Genomic DNA, 19,795 nt, shown 5'->3' with positions numbered 1-19,795 from the left:
ACCTGCGATAAAACATGAAAATACCTTTCTTTAAAGTACAATATCACTAAATATAAACCTTATATATATATATATATATATAGAATATTTTTTAGGTGCGTCACTTCTCTTTTGTGAGGTCATTTGTTTTAATTGTTTTGATTTCTTTTCTTTTATAGGTCAGTTTGTTTTTATTTTTATTTTGTAACAAACCCACAATTTATATATTTTTATTTAATTATAAATTATGCTTGGACGGGACCCTAAATTTCCTAAGAAAAATTATTACGCAGATTTTACTTTTTTGTTAAATTTTAACAATTCAACATAACAAAAGTTCATATTTATTCATCATTTTTTTCGGATTTATGACAATTTCATAAATAAAATTCATTTTAATTATAAATGGAAAAATCTCCCAGTTTTTTCCATACGACAAATTAATTTATAATATAAACAACATATGAATGAAAGAAAATTTTTGATTAAAATTAAACAGTATGAACCATTGGCGTGAAAATAATTTGCAAGTCAAAAAAATCCCAACTGGCCTGAGAAAGAAGTCAAAAGAAAAAAAAAAAAAAAGGACAAAAAAAAGGAGATGCCCGTTGGTTTTAGGTTTGGACGACATAAGCGACACGAAATATGAGCGGTTTCAATGTGAAAAACCGCTCGCCGATGGGCGACTTCTGATTGCCCAACTTAGTCAACCATAGGATGGTCCTATCCACGCTAAGATGTGGCCACGCCATCGCCCGTTACCAGTAAAATCATCAAATGATGGAAGTATAGAGGCTTAAACGGTTCCGTGGCATATCCGAAGCAGGTCTCGGAAATGGATGAGATGGGTGTCACCCGCTCGACGGCACATCAACTTGGACGGTGACAGATGTTAATAAGACTTCGCTGGGTGGACTTGCATTGCCGTCGCAGCCATGGAACAACCGGTTTTGTTTCTCCTTTTCTCCGCCCTCTTCCTATTCAGGTTATCATCTCTCTCTTTCTGCCTGCAACTAGAGAGTGTGTCATTTAATAACTGTTTAGTGAATCATTTTAGTTTCATTTTCTTTGCCCTTAATTATTTGGATTGAGCTGGATTGTTGCATACCCGCATTTTGTTCAAGACAATTTGTATTCAGATTTGTATGTATTGTATTTATTGGAAGAAATGTTTTTTCTGTTCGGCTACTAACCTATTACTTCTTATTTTGAAGTTCCGGCATTTTGTGGTTCCGTCAAATGTTGTTATTCACATACACTTCCCATATCGGGAAAAATTCATGTTTTAATCTTAGGCTTAGAAGTCTTTATTTGTATACAGAGAACTGCTATTTACGAGGAGAAATAAAAAACTCATGCTTCCCTTTTCTTGTTTTTTTTTTGGTTGAATTTTTTGCAAAAGTGTGGCATTTGGTCTCAGCTTTCACAAGTTTATAATTTTTAGCTACAGGAACAACAACCGCTTCAGCGGTATAGCTTCTGCTGCTAATATGAAGAAATCATCTATATTTGATCTTCAAAGGCAGCATATTTTTTATAATTTCATGAGCTAATGAAAAAGGTTATATTAACATTTCTGCAGATTGTTTGAAGCGTTTGGGCAAGATTTTTCTACGCCACCACGAGGTTGGAATTCTTATGATTCCTTTTCTTGGATTATTGATGAAGAAGCATTCCTTGACAATGCACAGGTTGTGTCCAGCAGGCTGCTTTCTTCTGGATATGAGGTCAGGGCTCTGATGCTTTGTTCCTATATTGTGGTTTCCTTTTATCTAAAAAAATGTTAAAATTCCTTGTTATGATTGCCGCAAACATTGAACAGTATGTTGTCATAGACTATTTGTGGTATCGGAAGAATGTTAAGGGATCGTCATCAGATTCTTATGGCTATGATAACATTGATGAGTGGGGACGATTAGTTCCTGATCCTGAAAGGTGGCCATCATCTAGGAATGGAAAAGGGTTTAAGGAAGTTGCCCAAAAGGTGCATGACATGGGTTTAAAGTTTGGGATTCATCTAATGAGAGGAATAAGTCTAGAAGCAGTTAATGCCAACACAAAAATCTTGGATGTTGCCACGGTATTATTTCTCCTCTTGTTGTCATGTTCTTCTCTTAAATTCTATCTGAAGTGTTCTTTCATACCACAAGCTTGATGAATACTTTCATTTAGAAACCGCGTGTAATGTTATTTTTTAGTGCAAAATTGATTAAGCTTTCTACTAAGAAGAATAGAAAAGTTGTAACATTCTCGTTTGTTGTGCTATCATAAAATTCATCTTATAATGTCAAAATTGGACACTTGCATGCATCGGGGACAATATAAAAAATATTAAGGGCCCTGCACCTATCATTATAATAGGTTGACCTTTGCAAGATTTGTAAGAAGTAAATGGAATGACAATGAGATAATCAAATGTCTCATTGATATGAAAATAACTCTTCTTTGATATGGTGAATGTTCTTTTTTTCCAATTAATCTACAATAATGAGTTGAGAAAAAAAATTAGATGTGATTGATAGAGTAAAAAAGTGGACATTGAATATATTGTACTTTTTCTTCAAAAAATTTTCAACCAATCAGACTTGAAAAGTTTGATGAATATTTTATTAAAATAATATAAACCGTTCTCTCTTTCACTGCCCTCTCCAAACTGAATGATATATTACTGTCAAAAGTAGTATTATCAGGACTACACTAGTTTATGTTGTTGATGGTAGTTTGGAAGCTTTTTGGCACTACTGGCTTTGTGATAAATGATTTTGCACTTTTTTGCAGTCAAATTTCAAAGACTTGCTCCCATGCCAACCTATTTAGATTCTAGAGGAAATATGGGATGTAGAGACTTGTGAGAAGAAAAGAGAGTAGTCAATGGAGCCTTAGAATTAAATACGTTTAAGGGCTTGTGGTTGTTTTAGATGTGTTTTAATGTATATTTGGAGCTTTAATATTGAGTTTTGAGAGATTTGGATGGTTATAGGATCGGCTAAAGTAGGCTATGCTTGGTAAAACTATTTAGCCAATAATATGTAGGACCTTTTTGGGGAGCCTATTGTTTAATGAACTCGCAAAACTTGGAGAAGGTGGATGATTATTTGAAGGATTGATCTAGTGTTTGGTGGAGTTTTTATAGGTTTTTGGTTGGGGAGATGAAACCAACACCAAAAAAGATTGAAATAAGGCCCTTTAAACCTTGTTTATGTTGCCAATATATAGGATAACTTTGAAAAAATAGGGGGTGTTTCCCCTTTTCAAAGGAGGTAGTTATTCTATATGTTGTGGAGTGCCTAGCTCCTGTTGAGTGAAGTAGGGTGAGGTGGCACTAGTATCCACTCTATTACAATTTTGACTTTTCCATATACGTCCCTTGACTCTTGCAGCCACTTATATTAACCTTAAAGTCATTCTAAATAAAAGCTAAATAATTAGCCAGAGTAAATTACCTTCGCTATTTCTTCGTTCCTTCTCTTCAATGTCTCTCCTTGTTGTGTAATGTCATTGGAGAGTTAATGACCACCCATTGGAGAAACTTTCAACTCATTGTACAACTACAAACAATTAACACTTCAACAAAAACATAAAAAAACTTGTAAGTTGTCCAATAACCCCATGTAGAATATGATGCACCGCATTACTAATAAAAAATATGCACCTATAATCATAAATTAGTTTGTTTTGGCCTTACATTTTGTGTCTTTTAAATGAAACGACAACCACGAGGAACCTTTTATCTGATTGTATTGTAGCTTTATCAAAATTTTTGATAGAACTTAATTTTGACATCCATATCTAGTCCCATCATAATCCTCTGGCTTAAAACTCCTCTCTTTGATGGTGCATATCAGATTGCTCAAATAAACACAAATATAGTTTCGTTGCTTATTAATTTATGATTTGAAATTTTGCATATTTTTGAAATTTATAATGACAAACGGAAATCCTAAAATCTTTTTTATGCTAACGTATTGCCAAGCTTGAAGTTTCGAGGTACAGGAGAACCAAAGTTTTTAAATAAGTGCTATTTCAGTAGTAGTAAGTTCAATTTACTTGAATTAACCAAGTGATCTAATGTTATTCTACATTTTGCTTATTCACTGGCTATTAAATGTTAAGTCTTTGGATGATGTTGGGTGTCTTTTTTTTGCAGACACTAATGTTCGATGTTATGATGGGGTATTGCTGCAATTTGACTGATAATTTTATATTTCAGGGACTTCCTTACAAGGAATACGGTAGAACATGGCTGGCAGGAGACATAGGACTGCGGGATATGCCTTGTGGATGGATGAAGAATGGATTTCTGAGTGTTAATACAGATTTAGGAGCTGGAAGAGCTTTCTTGAAATCTCTATATCAGCAATATGCTGATTGGGATGTTGATCTTGGTATACTTGCTAAGTTATTTGGCCTGTAATTTGATTTTTTTCCCATCTATCTGACGAAACTTTACATATAAGATTAGTGAAATTCACACCAAGTAATTCATTTGAAAGTTTTTCTTAGTCTTATATTAGTATTATAAGTATTATTAGTGCTGGAAGCAATCTGGCTCCAAAATTGTAAGCTTGATAAGTTAGCTAAACAGTTTTCATAATTATAGTTTGTCAACTGTCACTTCTAACATACTATAGTTTCTTATTTTATTTTCTACTTTTCTTTCTTTTAGTAAAGCTTGATTGCGTATTTGGTGACGATTTTGACAAGAAACAGATAATTACAGTTTCAGAGGTACAGATTTGAACATGTATAATAATGCCATGTTCCGAAATTGTTAATGAATGAGATTCATTAGTTTACATGAATTGTGTTATCTTTAATGTGTTGTTTCTATAGATTTTGGAAGGCCTTGGGCGCCCTATCCTATTATCTCTCTCTCCTGGTACAAGCGTGACCCCATCAATGGGAGCGGCCATTAGTGATTACGTTGATATGTACAGAATAACTGGTGATAGTTGGGATAATTGGAATGACATTGTTGCTCATTTTAATGTTGCAAGGTAAGCATCAACAGTATATTCACGTATATATTGTCTTTGTCACATCCGTGAGGAGGCTTCGTTGTCATATCTGCCTTTTCTTTTTATTTTTATATACAGGGATTTTGCCGCTGCCAAACAAATTGGCGCTAATGGTTTGCATGGAAAGTCTTGGCCAGACTTGGACATGCTACCACTTGGGTGGCTTACTGATCCAGGTGAAGTATTTATTAAGCTTGATGAAGCCTAATGCATGTCTCAAAGGCTTTAGCATTTCCACTGGAATTAATGTCCATTAGTTTTTCAGAACTGAGTAATCCAGAATAATAGCTGATCCAAACATGAACACTTATTCGTTGGTTGTTATCAGCCAATGTCTTTGGGCATAATGCTACTGTCTTTGTTAAGGGGCATATCTGTTATTGAAACTTGCATTTATATCATCGGGTGTCTCTGTGCTCACCTTTATGCGTGCATGACTGCTTGGATTGGCATTTTTGATTTGTGTGCTCTGATAGCCACCTGCCTTATCACGTTCATGTGCTTTTCCAACTTTAATATTTTGTTCCTGCTTTGAACGCTATAGTTGTGCCAAATTGAAATGCGAAAACATATTGGTATCAACTTGTAATCCTCTCATATCCACTTTTCCGTCCTGTTGCTTAGTGACGACTTTGAATAATCATAGGCCTTCTTTCTTAACAGGTGTTAAGCAGGGTCCTCACAGAAAGTGTCGAGTTACCCTTGATGAGCAAAAAACTCTGGCAAGTGAATATCATTGGTTTTTACATGTGGCTCCTTCCATGATAACTGAATTTCCAAACCTTATCCTGGCTGTGATAAATAATTATCATGCAGTTGACTCTTTGGTCGATGGCTAAATCTCCTCTCATGTTTGGTGGAGATTTGAGGCAAATTGACGACATAACATTCAATCTTATAACAAATCCTACTTTACTGGAGATTGATTCTTACAGTCAGAATAATATGGAGGTCTTGAATTTTTACATTTAATAACTTTGAAGAACCTGGGATTGAATTCATAATCAACATTTCTAGGTTTTCAAAATGTCACCTGACTTGGTTAGTTTCTCTAGTTTCCTTATATTTTCACAGATGAAAGTACAAGTCAAGTATACCATGCTGCTAGCAAGAGCTCTGTGAAACAATTGCTGATCATCAATGAACCTGCAAAATACGTTCTTGGTTTAACCAGATGTAATAGTGAAAAGGCAAAAGGTTGGTCACTTATAATGCAAAACAGGGTAAACCAGATCTGCTGGAATTACAACACAAAAGACACAGCCACTGTGTCAAGTTGCTTGCATAAAAGGAGGCCCCTTTGGAAATCACTTAATTGGTAACCAAGTATAACCTGTTGTACAGGGCTATTTTTTACTCCTTACTTTAAGCGATCATTGTTTTGTCTACGGTTTGAATAAGTCCATGTCATAATATAGGGACAATGAGTTCATTTACAGCCAGAAATACGAAGGTCTGTTTCAACTACTGTCTCAGAAGTCTATAAAATATTGCTTGGACGTCTCAACAACCCAAAGGCGCACTGCATCTGTGAAGCCAAGCAATCTACTCTCCACATGCAAGTGGAATGCAAACCAGGTATGCAATAAGAGCCGAAATTATAAATTTTCTGCAGTTGGGTTTTTTCATTTGTTATGTTTTTGATGGGACACCTGATGATGCATTTAATAAATGAACTTGAATACCTAGATGGATGCTCTTTGATGGAAGGTTATAAGTATCAAATTTTGCACAAGGTGGTGGAAGATTTATGGTTGTTGGTGGAAGGTTATGGTTAAGGGTTGATTTGTTTAGGGTTTCTTGATTATTTTTGACTAAAAATTTATGGAGTCGGTATTAGGAGAAAATTATTTAGAATTCTTGGTCTGCAGTTTAGGATTTTATCTAACTAATGGAGATACTTTTAGCTAATTTGGGGATATGTGGTTAAATTTTTTTTTCAACGTAGTTGCAGTAGGCGGACAACAGTAGTACTGTTTTGCTAAGGAGAATACAACTCATTTTTCAAAAATGTTTTGAGGTTTGAGGCCTTGGAAAGATGATGGGATTGTGGGAGAATATGTTTAGAGAGGGATATAGTAGTGTTTAAAAAATATTAGCACGGTCCCCAAAGAATAAATAATATATGAAATATTGTAGAGTATGAGGGAAACTGGCCAAAATACCCTCCATAAATTTTCCACCAAAGAATATATGTGGTGGCTTCAAGGAATCCTATTTTGAAAGCTATTGCAAATTATTCTAATAATGTGAAGCTCCCTAAATCTTTGATTGCAATTATGCCTTTAAAATGAAGGTTGTACATTTAATAGACTACATTTACAGGCATGTATGGCCTTCCTCCATTTTACAATAAAAATTCATAAGTTACAAACTATAATTTATAGGATATTATGACCTTTGTAGTGTGGTCTACCGCAGTCCATCTTGAATGTTCAAGTTGTTTTCTTGCATTAGTTTTCATTCACTTTGATGAGCTGTACTCCCAATGAGAGGGTAATCTTCACATTAGTGGTGGAGTTTCTATATCTTTGTGTATCACTTGTATCTCTTATAAGTGGGTTAAGTTGCAAATCCCAATCCTTGATAAATTCTTAAGATTCAATCTTATATATAATGAAAACATGAGTGGAGAACTTATCATGAGGCAAACCCAAAAAATATGTTGTAATTTTTAGGGTTTTACCAAATATACCCTAGCATTTCTCACACATCCTAGCGTTCTAGGCCACATATGGCCCATAGAATCATTGGACATACATAAAAGTTTGCCCATCTTGGTAAGAGGGAAATGCCAAATCAAATTTAGCCTATTTAGGACACGAGAGAAATTATCTAACTACATTTGACTTGGTGAAGGTTTGCATTGGCAAATTTGGCATATATAAATAGTGCCAATTATTCAAATAGATTTGGCTTATTTATAACACAATAGGATTTTGTGATTTTGCAAGTAGATTTAACTTGCTTAGAAATAGCACATTAGATTTTATATGTTTCTAAACATGTGGAAGCACTTGGATATATTTGGCCCATCCAGATGTAAATGTTAGCTACTTAATAGATATGGCATGCCTAAATACTAAAGATGTTTCTAAATAACTGAATGGCCTCAATTTCTTTGATAGATGCATTCATGGTTTGCTAGAATCTTCTAGCTAAGCTGACATGGGTGTGGCCCAAATGGCCAATTGACTGTAGTGTAGATCAAATCTACTTTGACCACTGCAATGTTGTATGCTGTCTAGTTTGCATTTAGTAGTGGGAGAGGCACTTTTAGATGATATGCTGTTAATCTAAACTAGTATGATGTGATCAACATCAACTACACGTGTGAATTGACTATTTATTTAATTATTCAATTAGAAAAATAATATAGTGTATGTTTTCATATTATAGGTGTTGTTTAAATATGATATTAATTTTACGTTTAATTTCTATGTGTACAACATTAAATTGTGGTGGATCTTACGTAGAACCCGAAACATGGTATATGTGTTGCATGCAATTCTAAAATGTATGTCATTGATGAGGAAGCGTTGAGATCTCACGAGCCCTATTTTTGTAGATTTGTCGCGATCCACGAACTCTTCATGGTTCCGCAATAGTGGGATCGTGCATCCTGAGTCATCTGGATTGATAGCCAACCTTCCTATTTCGACATTTCTTTCTTTCTTTCTTGATTTATATCCTATTATTCTACTTTTTAATTGGATTTTTTTGTCTATGAGAGAACTATTTATATGTTTACTTCTGTGTTTTGAGAAGGCTTTCGAGTTGTTTTGAGAGTTTGGAGATTGTAATATCTGGTTTATACCTATGGAGCGTTGTATCATATTCCTGTTGTAAGTGGTGTGTTTATATCTTGCCTAGGAATAGGTCGTGGATGCTCCTCACTGCCCTAACATCGCTGGTTCGGGGTTTTTTTCGCTGATTTCAGCCGGGTTAGCCGCCAATTGAGGCCTATCCCCACCCAAATCTTGTTAAAATCCTATATGTTATCCCCCATTATTCCATAACCACTTCCTAGCTAAATCCGCTTCCAAAATACCTTCTAGGAGCCCTAGAACGCTATGAATCATGCAATGCTAATGTGTGGTACATGCATCAACTAATGTTGTGTGTAACATGCAATTAGTTTGCATGACAAGCATCAGTTAGTATTTGTGACATGCAATTTGTCATGAAAACTAGACCTGGTTGAGTTGATTCAGCCCACTAGTGGACTTAGGTGTAGTCCACCAGCCTCCTAGTGGTTATTTGGTTTGGTCAACACAACATATATCAAACAAGCATGAATATTACGTGGGAAGTCATCTACCCGTTCATGGGTGATTCCTCGCATGTTGTGGCCTCCAAAACGCTCACATGCATATGCATGTGAACTTTTATGCTTGCCTCAACGAGTACTAGACACAGATGTAAAATCTACAATCATGTCATACTCATGTGTGCAATATAGTGTGCATAAACATATTGATAAAAAAGTGGGAAGATATTAAAATTGTATATTAGTTGAAGCTGTAACCAACTGATCAGGCACGAAGAAATCGACGTCGAATGTTTATTGCCTCACAAGAAGTGCAATTTGTCGAAGTTCAATAAATTAGATTTGATCAAAATTATCTCTAATCTAATTTATAATGAACGTGAACTAGATAAAACAATATATGTGATATATGAATAAAACTATATTAAAAAGAGAAAGAAAAGTAAAGATAAAAAAGAAGAAATAGAGTATGACTTGGCTACAGTTGTGTAGAAAGTTTATAGGGAGTACAGGTGAAAGAGAACGCTTTGGTGGCTGTAGCGAGAGAGAGTTACAAGTCGTTGGATGTCCTAGCCCTCAATACTCTTAATAAAGAAAGGAGGTGGCTCTATATGTCGGTGACAAGGGTGGAAATCGAATGCTAGAAGCTTGTCTAGAAGATGACAGCGAGGAAAAGCAAAAGGGAGGAAGATCGCATGACTTACATGACTAGGTGGGGCGTCACAACAAAGGAAAATTGGGTTGATTGCATGAGGAGGGAAATGAAAGGTTCGGATCTTATATTGATATTTTTCATTTTTTCCTGCATATGCACTAAAAAAATATTCTAATTGATAGGCTTTGCCTTAATCATGAATATGGGTGCTAAAAATAGAACCACATGCCAACCCATCTCAAAATATATGGGTTTAAGTTCGTTATACTAATTTTTGTGTTGGGTATGAGTTAAGAATCCTAATCCATTAAATTTTTAGGTTGGTCATGTTTATGTTGACCAGTCAACCCTAATTTGACTCAAATAATTATGCCCATGTTAAACGGGTTATGTGGACCATATTTGGGTTAGCCAGGTTGAAGACGGGTCGAGTTCATGTTAGACTTTTTTGGCCTATTTATTATTTTGGTTGAGTTTTGCTCCAGTAGTTTTGGTCAGGTCAATATCTGGCTAGACCTAAACCCAACTTGTGAATCTAGTTTCACAACCTTATTCATAAATTTTAAATAATTAGGGCTTGTTATCGTCAGTCGTTAAAAATTCCTTTGAAAAATATAAAATGTAGTTTTGATTTAATTTAATATATATAGATATATGTATTGATTTTTTGAAATTAATATTTTAACTTTTGAAAAATGAGACTGGATGAATTTCATTCATTTAATAGTTTAAGTAAACGAGCACAACACAGGTAACACACCCATCCCGAGGAATATACACATTACTTGGTGACGAGATTTGATTAAATAAACTATTGAATTCATGATATCCGTTTTGATCTGCGAATCTTTTATTTGATCGAGAAGTTCCCCTACCTAGTATTAAAAAATAAATAGGATTTATATTATCTGAGTTCTTAAAACTCCCTATAGAGATAGTCTCTTGTAGTTAATTACCTCTCAAATGACTGAAGTCACTTAAGAGAACCCTCAGATGTATCTATCTTAATGAATTCAAAGTTTAGGGTTTACTTTTGCATTGTCAAGTGAACCATTTATTGATAATTAAATGCTCAATGCTTCACCCTCAAAGACAAATATTTTAAGTGTTAGATATGCAAATACAAAAGAATTATGTGGTACGTATATAGAAAAACCCATAGAAATTGAGTGGTATGAACGTAAAAGACGAAAGTTTAGGTGTTATAAATGTAAATATATAAGAATTGGGTAGTAAGCATGCAAATTCCCCATCATAGTAAATGTAATGGTGATGCTAATCAAGTTTTAAGTTTGCATAAATTTCAGGTTTGCACAAAGCCAACCCACATAACTTTCAAATTCAACTAAGCCAACCCATGTAAATTTTAGGTTTCTAACACAATGATAAACTCACCAATAATTTCACCACCCCTTTTTACAATCATACCACCCAATTCTTCATACAATTTTGCAATTTTTAACACCTGAATTTCACATCTATAGCATCCAAATATTTCTCAGCATAAAAAGTTGAAGGTTGCATATGAAAACACATAAAACTTGTATAGTAAGCATAAGACTTATATATGAGGTAGGTTGGTACATAGGGAGTTGGCGGCATGCATGTAAATCAACTGGAATCCGCATTAAAATTGATGTGGGTGTTATGAAATTAAATACCAAAATTTCGGTGTTAGGTATGTAAATACATAAGAATTCTATGATATGTGTGTAAATTGCCCAAATTAAGCGCAAGTACCTAAAGGAATTTAGTTGATCGAAAAGGAAGCACAATCCAACAGAAATCAAAGAAAAACCAACATCGTGTTAAGCCCCAAGCAAATCATCAACAACAAATGAAAATGAGCAGCGAAGAAGAGTGAAAGGAGAAGAGTGACCTTGCTAGTTGCTTCAGGCAAACCCTACAGGGCTCAAGATTTTTCAAATAGCAGGATTCCCACAGAACTTTAACAACTTTTCTCCAAAGGGAAATTATAATAGCATTTTTTTATCATTCCCGAAAAGGTGAGTTTGAAGGTTTAAAACAACACTTTCATCTTTTCGAAACAATCAATAAATCAGTTCAAAGTAAAGAGAGTTTGAGGCTACAAAACACTTTTTCTTTTCTTTTCTAAATAGCAAATAAATCCGCCCAAAACAGTGGATTTGTTGAGCCGAAACGCCGGAATTCTAAACACTTAAAACAACATATATTAAGTCCAATTATCAAGCTTTATGGTGTTCAGTAAAGCACGTGTCGAGCCCTAACACCAACATTTTAAGCATTCAAGGCATCAAGTTCTCAACCCTCCAAAGAAAATATTTTAATTCATTCAAAGCAGTGTTTTACCACCCCTATAATAATAAATTCATGGATTCCAAAGGAGCATAAGCATGCAGCTCAAGAGACCCCAAATAGCTCTTGCAATGATTCAACTTTAAAACACCAAATTTCACAGGCCAGATAATGCTCGAAACACAAAATCAGCAAGGGAGAACTTAAATCCCGATGTAAATGACATTCAGAGTCTCATAATAGTTGTGCAGCATAGAATGAAACAAAGCCTAACTCCGGCCTACCAAAAAAAAAAAAACCTTTCCAAGTAAGCCAACATTCACATTCCTTATATGAGCAATATCAAACTCAATGTAAAGTAGCATTAGAGGGAACAAGGACTAAAGAAGAAAAGGAGAGGTGAAGGAGTTACCCTTCTTAGGATTTTACGCAAGGGAATAACAGGGTTCCAAAAGGCCCAAACGCATAAAACAGAGACCACCAAATAAAGCTCAACAGAGCTCCAAAATCGCAAAGAGATGAACAACCCAGAATTTTGGCAGCACCTCCTCTTACACTAAAGCTTTAACAACAGAGAACCTCCCCCCAAGTGCGGTTTTTATAGCCAAGCAGGAGGAGAAACCTACCTTACACTTATCTGGGCGGTGAGTTGAACCAAAGGGGACCGGTGGGAGTGGCGTCAAACAGGTGCAGAGGGAGTGGCGACAAGGAGTGCAGGGAGCCTGGAGGGTAGGTGGCGATAGAGGGGAAGCTTTACCAGAAATTGGAGCACGGGGGAGAGGGGACTTCGGGCCGAAATCTCGTGAATGAGAGAAGGGGAGTTCGCTGGGGCAAATTTGGCCCTAAGGGTTCGCCTGGGTCACGACCGGGAAGAAGAGGCGAGCTGCGGGCGAGAGGAATAGGCTGGGTGAGGGCTCGAGTGCGTGAGTTTAATTTTTTAATTAGGTATCTTTTTTTAATTTTATTTCACTTAAGCACATCAATTTTCATGTAATTTTAGTCGTGTGCGGCACCCTAACATGATAGGTGTCGTTTCCAGCTAAAATTGACGTTCCAGATATGTCGGTGTGGCCGTTTCGTCATCCGAGGTTGTGCGGACAACTTCGAAGATGATCGGGTAAAAAAATGCATCAAATCCAAGGCTATACCTTAAATCCTAAGAAGAAAACAAGAACTCGCTAAAAATGAGTTCAACAGTTATGGAAGCCTTTAAACCTTACATGTCCAAATAAAGAAATTTCCCATTGTAGATGTTGATACTTTAACCATTTGAAAAGGTTATCATGTAGATCGATTTGTTAGCATTAATCGAGTTGATTTGATTCAATCTTTGCCAATGAGGAATATTCTTGGATATTTGATTCCTTAATATTGAATAATAGATAACAATGTTCTCCTCTTGTCTTAATGTTGATATAAAATTTAAATCACTTATTAACTTCTCTCTAAGTTGAGCACTCTGTGCTTGTAAAGGTTTGGTGGGCTTAGTACCATGCATTTGAACACCATACGAAGATGCTACCATCAAGAATAAAATCTTTCTTCATTCTCTTCTTGAAATTGTTTTAAAAATTTTTCTATTGGGAGAAGTCGAATTTGCTTTATTAAGATGCAATGGTCGACAACTGGTTAATGATTTTTTCCACAAGATTGGTGAAAGAACCTTGTCTATTCCAAATGCAAAACCACTAAATATCTTGATCTTAGACTTTATGGACATCTATTCAATAGTTCTGAGAATAATGAGCCACAAAGAAAACATAGAGAAGAGAAAAAACTCAACCTAAATGATACTAAGTCTTATGTGATTTGACTGACCAAGTCTGTATTTGTAGATAAAGAGGTTTTATATAATAGCAACATTGAAGTCAAGGACATGATGTCCAAAAAGAGTGCTAATTAGCTTACTCACGCTTAACAAAGAAGTTCGAAGAATATCTCTGTCGGTCAACTTTTTGGTTATTGATTTAAAAATATGGTATATGAAAATAATTTTTGAAATTTAATTTAAGTATAAGAGGTATATAGTTTGAGTTTTAAAAGTAATATGTTTTAATTTTTGAAAAATGAGACCAAATAGATCTCATTCGTCTAATAGTTTGCATAATCATGTCTGATACCGCGAATACTACACCCTTCCGAAAGATAAGTGTAGACCTCTGCGATAGACCCAATCCTGCAAACTAAGAGATTTGTGACATCCATTTTGTCTGCGAGCCTTTTTATGTATGACCGACAAGTTCCCCTATCTAATATAAATATTAAATAGGGTTTATTTTACCTAGGTTCCAAATTCCCTATAAAGGCAAACCCCTATAGTTAATTACATCTCAAATAACTGGGGTCACTTGAGAAAACTCTCAATAATGATCAGAGGTATTAGTCTTCAAGATTTCAACGTTTAGGTTTTCATGGAAGGACGTGGAAAAACAAGTGAGAGTGGCTCAAATAGGAACAATTCTTTCAGGAGTTCAATGGAAGTAAAGGGTAGGGGGCGTCACAGATCTTGAGGAGGAACCTCAATGACTTCCCAAACTATTCTACTGTACGACTACATTTTAGAGAAAATGTTATTTGAATGTTTAATCCTGCTAATTTTATTATTTGAGACTTATATTTGCATAATATTCGATTATGCAAATAGCCCGCAGAGATAAGAGAGTTTACGTTGTAACGAACAACAACCTCAGAACCTAAAGCGAATTAGGAATTACACTGCACAATATTATTGCATAGGTGCCTAAAGAGGGAATGTGAGGATTTACGTCGCGCTAGGCGAGCTATCTCGAAGTCCTATGGGTTGTTATTATGCTAGGAAAGGATAATGCTGAAAAAGATCCTCTCGCTGCTCGGTCTGAATTTCTCACCGTGCTGCCCTCAAAGTTGGCTCTAAGCTCCTGTCGTCGCGACGACTCTAGGGTTTAAGTGCTTGAGATTGGTAATTTATGCTTCAAAGTTTTGGTGTCAATGTTTGGTTTTGTTTTGTTTCAGTTTTGGTTTTGCATGGAGAATAAGCAAATCGCAAGTAAATAAAATATATTTGAAAGGTAAAATGCAATAAAGTAAAATGTTATAAACAAAATGTAAAAGCGTACCTGGGCATCTACTACTGTTGCGTTATTAATGTTGCGAGCATAGTATAATTTACAGCATATTTAATAAAATTTACAAGAAAATTAAACAAGACGAGAAAACCCAACGCGAAAGTCAGAAAAATGAGTTGTAAAAATCACGAGCAAAAGAAACACTTAGCCACATATGAAAGATCAGGACTGAGTATAAGACCTTGGTGAAAGTGGGGGGCTCAGAGCTGGACTGTGTATTTCCCGATTTTGAACAGGAGTTATCGGCCCGACAATCTATAGAAGGCAGTCCTTAACCTCAATCCAAGTGACTGCCGTGGACTTTTATAAATTTTCATAGAAAGATTTTCATGCAAAAGTTATTATTTAAGTCTTTTTTTATGCAGAGCTCTTTTAATCATGCAAAAGAAATTTTGTTTTATTTTCGTAAATATTTTTGTAAAGCCGTGTAGTCCACAGGTTAGTCACTCTAATCGTGCTAGAACTACTGACAACCTAAGAGTGTTGGGGGCAACGATCCCACCAAGAATCAGTGAATAGTATCATGGATTCTTCCCTCTCCCCTATTGAAGATCCTTGAGGTAGGAGATACTATTCTAATAATCTCACTCCGTATCCCTCGTTTAAGCACACATAAGCAATGTCGTCATCGCCCTCGCCATCTAGACCATAGACTCTTCCTAGTCTGATGATCAATATGTGGCGTTAACAAATTTCCCCAATTGCCAGGAGGATTTAAGTGTAATATTCAAGCTCAAATCTCAATGCACTGGGTTTTACTATAGGTTAAGTCATGACGAAAATTCCACTATTAATTTAATTAAGGAAGCATGAAATACATCTCGGTGCATCCTAGTGTCTAGTGTCTTGATCAGTTTGTGAATCAGACTCCAGTGACACGTTTCATTATTCATTCAAAAATTAAGTGGATGAACGCTCATCTAGGGTGTGCTCCTAAAATCTAGGAAGACTGCTAAAAAATAGGTGGATGGGCTCTCACCTAGGGTGTACTCCTAAAATCTAGGAAACCTATGCTGAGAATTAGGTGGTTGGACTCTCATCAAGGGTGCACTCCTAAAATCTAGGAAGCCTATGCTGAGAATTAGGTGGCTGAACTCTCACCTAGGGTGCACTCCTAAAATCTATGAAGTCTATGCTGAGAATTAGGTGGGTGAGCTCTCACCTAGGGTGTGCTCCTAAAATCTAGGAAGACTATGCTGAGAATTAAGTGGGTGAGCTCTCACCTAGGGTGTGCTCCTAAAATCTAGGAAGACTATGCTTTAACTTGTGCTTAAAGTAATTTAAGGTATTTTACCTTAACTTAAGTGTTTTCGAAATAATTAAATCAGAAACTCTCACTTTTCGACTTAAACATTTAAAAATAAATTAAACAAAAGGAGGCCGAGCCACTTCTAAAACTAGTAAAGCCAAAGGTGGGGAAAAGCAAGTGAATCAGCCTAAAAAAAAATTAATTCTTTCAATATTGTAATTAAATCAGCCCTCAAGAGGAGCGTTTAAATCTACTCCAAGACAATATTTTGAGCGGCCCAAAATAACAACTTTTAAAGTTTTCAAATCAACATGTAAATCAGTGCTTAAATGATGCCCAAAACCTGACTGAGGTCAACTCAAAAAAAAAAAAACACTTTAAAGTACTCCAAATCAACACTTTTAAAAGCTTCAAGCACCACATTTAAAATGTTCCAAACAATAATTTTAAAATTCCCCAAATAGCTCTCATGTAAGCCCAAAACATAAATTTTAAATTGTACAAAATTAGCTAGGAAAACTAGCCCAAATTAGTGACAATCTCCCTAAAAAAAACGAAAAGGTACATTTAAAGCTCCGAAAACTGCAGCGAAACCAGTCTTAACCCGTCTCAAAATAACCCCCAAACATCACTTAAATTGCCTCAAACAACTTTTTTTTTTAAATGTACCCAAACAACACTTGTAGAAACTCCAAAAACAGTGAAATCGAAGAGCCAAAACAGTGTTATTTAGTGCTTCCAAGCAGCAATAATATGACTTGAATACGACAGCATTTAACTCTTCCCAACAGCAGAAATACAGGACAAACAAAATAGCATTTTATTTTTCTAAGACACAAGTTTATAAAACTTAAAACAACATCTATGTCATTCCGAAAGTTTCAATTCAACAAGTAGACATACAAATACTGAAGCTTATGTGTTTTGTAAAAGATAGGTAAATGCATTATCTTGTTGCAACATAAAATATTTGAGTGCTATGCATACTCATTTGAAAGTTTGAGGCAAGAGACACGTAAAAATACATGAATTGAGTGGATGCGTATGCAAATCTTCCTAACTCCTAGATGGCATGTATTGTATAAATAAAATGAGCAGTATAGGAACAAAACAAGAATTCGTTACCCAGTTACTGCAATCGCTAAGGTTCTGCACTCCAAAGCTTTTCAGAAGCTCTGGGGAGTTTTGTGTTCCTCCTACCTCCAATGCGGGCGAGGGAGGGTCACATGAGTGAGGCGAGCGACTTTGATGCGGACGAGAGGTGAGCGGGGCTTCGGCGCTGAGAAAGGAGGGAGTTCGGTCGAGCACGAGTCCCGTCGCACAGAGGAGAAGCGAGCAGAAGCTTCTATCAGGAGCTGCGATCGATTCGCAAAAGTGCAGGACTGCGGAGGAAGCTTCTGTCGCGCAAGGAAGAAGCGAGGGATTTCCTGTGCGAGCAGACTTCGGAACAAGGAGAGGTACGCGAGTGAGGGAGGCGAGCAGAGCTTTTTCGAACAGTTGTTCGATCGGGGGAGGAGAAGCAAGCAGGGTCTGCGGGGGAGGAGCAGATTTTTTTCGAACAATTCTTCGATCGGGGGAGGAGAAGCAAGCGAGGTCTGCGGGGGAGGAGCAGAGCTTCTTCGGTGCTGCGAGCGCTTCGATCGGTGGAAGAAGAGAGGAGACGGTAGCCGAACTTCGATGCAGAGAGACGAGGTGAGGGTCGATGCAGAGAGGCGAGACCAGGCGAGCTTCGATGCCGAGAGGCGAGACAAGGCGAGCTCCTCAGCGATGGGAAGAAAACGGGATCTTTGTATCACGCCCCTTCGATAAAGACGTTACGCCGGGAATTAAATGGATTCCGTTGATTGAGAAATTCAAATGAAGGCTCATAACACCTAATTAAAGTGAGATTGGTCGGACTTTCTTTTGAAATTTGAAATTTAAGATTCAAAATTGTTTAACCCTTGCTCAGCCTGTATCAAACCCAAGTTAAATCTGGGTTGAGCCCGGACCCGCACCCTGCTAAAGTGCATCGATTTTCGTGTTAGTCGCTCGCGCGCGAAACCATAGCAATATGGGTATCCTTCTTAGCTAAAGTCGACGTCCTGGACGCATCCATGTGGTCCGTTTCGTCATCCTGGGTCGTCCGGATGAGTTCGCCGACGGGCGAGTCGATTCAAGTCAAAGTCGTGTGTGGTGCAGTGAGTGCGTGAATTGCGGCGTTCACGAATAATCGAGTCACAAAGGGTTCACCCAAGGCTGTTTGATCCTATAGGAACTCATTTCCGGGCCCTCTACATGTCGGTCCTTAGCCCTTACAACTGGAAGTTGAGTGCTTCGAACAACTCATGCGAGTTCTTCACAAAAAATGAGTCAAGAAGTGACTTGAAGTTCTACGGGAGGTGGGCTTTATTGCTAGTCCGCTAGGATGGTCAATAAGAATTCCTAAAGCTATATCCTAGGTTCTAAGAGTAGGAGACTAAGACCTCACTAAAAATGAGGTCAACAAATGGACCCCCAATAGGTGTGGTGTGCTGAACAAACACACCGCGCGTATTGGTGTTGACCGAAGTGATCAACACGATCAAAAGAACTATTCAAGTATACCATACCCAGAATGAATCGATCCAGTGTCAAAATTAAATTTGAGTTGGGACTTTCCATTAAGGGATTCCCAATCCAAATACAACAGCTTACTGAATATTTTTAAATGTTTCTGCTGGGTATGCAGGGATTCGTCACATTTGCGTCGTTTGATTATTGTAAATTTGATTGAGTGAGGAAATCAATTTGAAAAAGAAAGTACGGGGCCACCACATGGGATTTACGCCAAAATTTGGAGACAGCAACCAACACGGGATTTACACCAAAATTTAGGAAATATCATGCAAGCGGAAAATTTAGGGATAGGATGTGGAAAATATGTGGAAAGAATCAGAATCATTGCACCGATCCTGAAATTTAAATTTAAATGAATCGAAAGTCTTAGCATCTATATAGGGGGACTCACACCGATCATCGGGAATTTGAAATTTGAAGAAATCAGAATTTGAAGGAATCAGAAGCCTTAACATCCGTATAGGAGGCCTCACACCGATCCTCGGGAAATTGAAGTTAGAAGGAATCGGAAGCCTTAACATCCATATACGGGGACTCACACCGATACAAGTGGTAGCGGGCAAAATATTTTTGTCACGTTAGGAAGGAAAGCACTGGGACTCACATCCAACCTAAGTGGTGACGGGAAAAATATCTGCTACATTG

The 19,795-nt window shown here is 36.7% G+C and overlaps 1 protein-coding gene across 2 annotated transcripts in view; it reads left to right on the top strand.

The window, feature by feature from the left end:
* Nucleotides 1–579: 579 nt before the first annotated feature.
* LOC110033073 overlaps nucleotides 580–19,795 on the top strand; it is a 34,182-nt gene continuing 14,966 nt past the window's right edge. Inside the window, exons 1-11 of one of the 2 annotated variants that reach the window (XM_020736934.1) lie at nucleotides 580–964; nucleotides 1,562–1,706; nucleotides 1,802–2,059; nucleotides 4,190–4,364; nucleotides 4,646–4,707; nucleotides 4,813–4,976; nucleotides 5,076–5,173; nucleotides 5,661–5,719; nucleotides 5,814–5,948; nucleotides 6,053–6,315; nucleotides 6,416–6,575. In XM_020736934.1, coding sequence (XP_020592593.1) covers nucleotides 915–964; nucleotides 1,562–1,706; nucleotides 1,802–2,059; nucleotides 4,190–4,364; nucleotides 4,646–4,707; nucleotides 4,813–4,976; nucleotides 5,076–5,173; nucleotides 5,661–5,719; nucleotides 5,814–5,948; nucleotides 6,053–6,315; nucleotides 6,416–6,575 — 1,569 coding nt within the window. In that variant the 5' untranslated portion in view covers nucleotides 580–914. Of the gene's footprint in view, nucleotides 965–1,561; nucleotides 1,707–1,801; nucleotides 2,060–4,189; nucleotides 4,365–4,645; nucleotides 4,708–4,812; nucleotides 4,977–5,072; nucleotides 5,174–5,660; nucleotides 5,720–5,813; nucleotides 5,949–6,052; nucleotides 6,316–6,415; nucleotides 6,576–19,795 lie in introns of both variants that reach the window. The other variant, XM_020736933.1, reaches the window with a different exon arrangement.

The sequence above is a fragment of the Phalaenopsis equestris genome, unplaced genomic scaffold, assembly GCF_001263595.1.
Source record: "Phalaenopsis equestris unplaced genomic scaffold, ASM126359v1 Scaffold001084, whole genome shotgun sequence".
Taxonomy (NCBI): Eukaryota; Viridiplantae; Streptophyta; class Magnoliopsida; order Asparagales; family Orchidaceae; genus Phalaenopsis; species Phalaenopsis equestris.
Note: the sequence above shows the minus strand (reverse complement) of the source record. Positions and strands in the feature narration are given on the sequence as shown.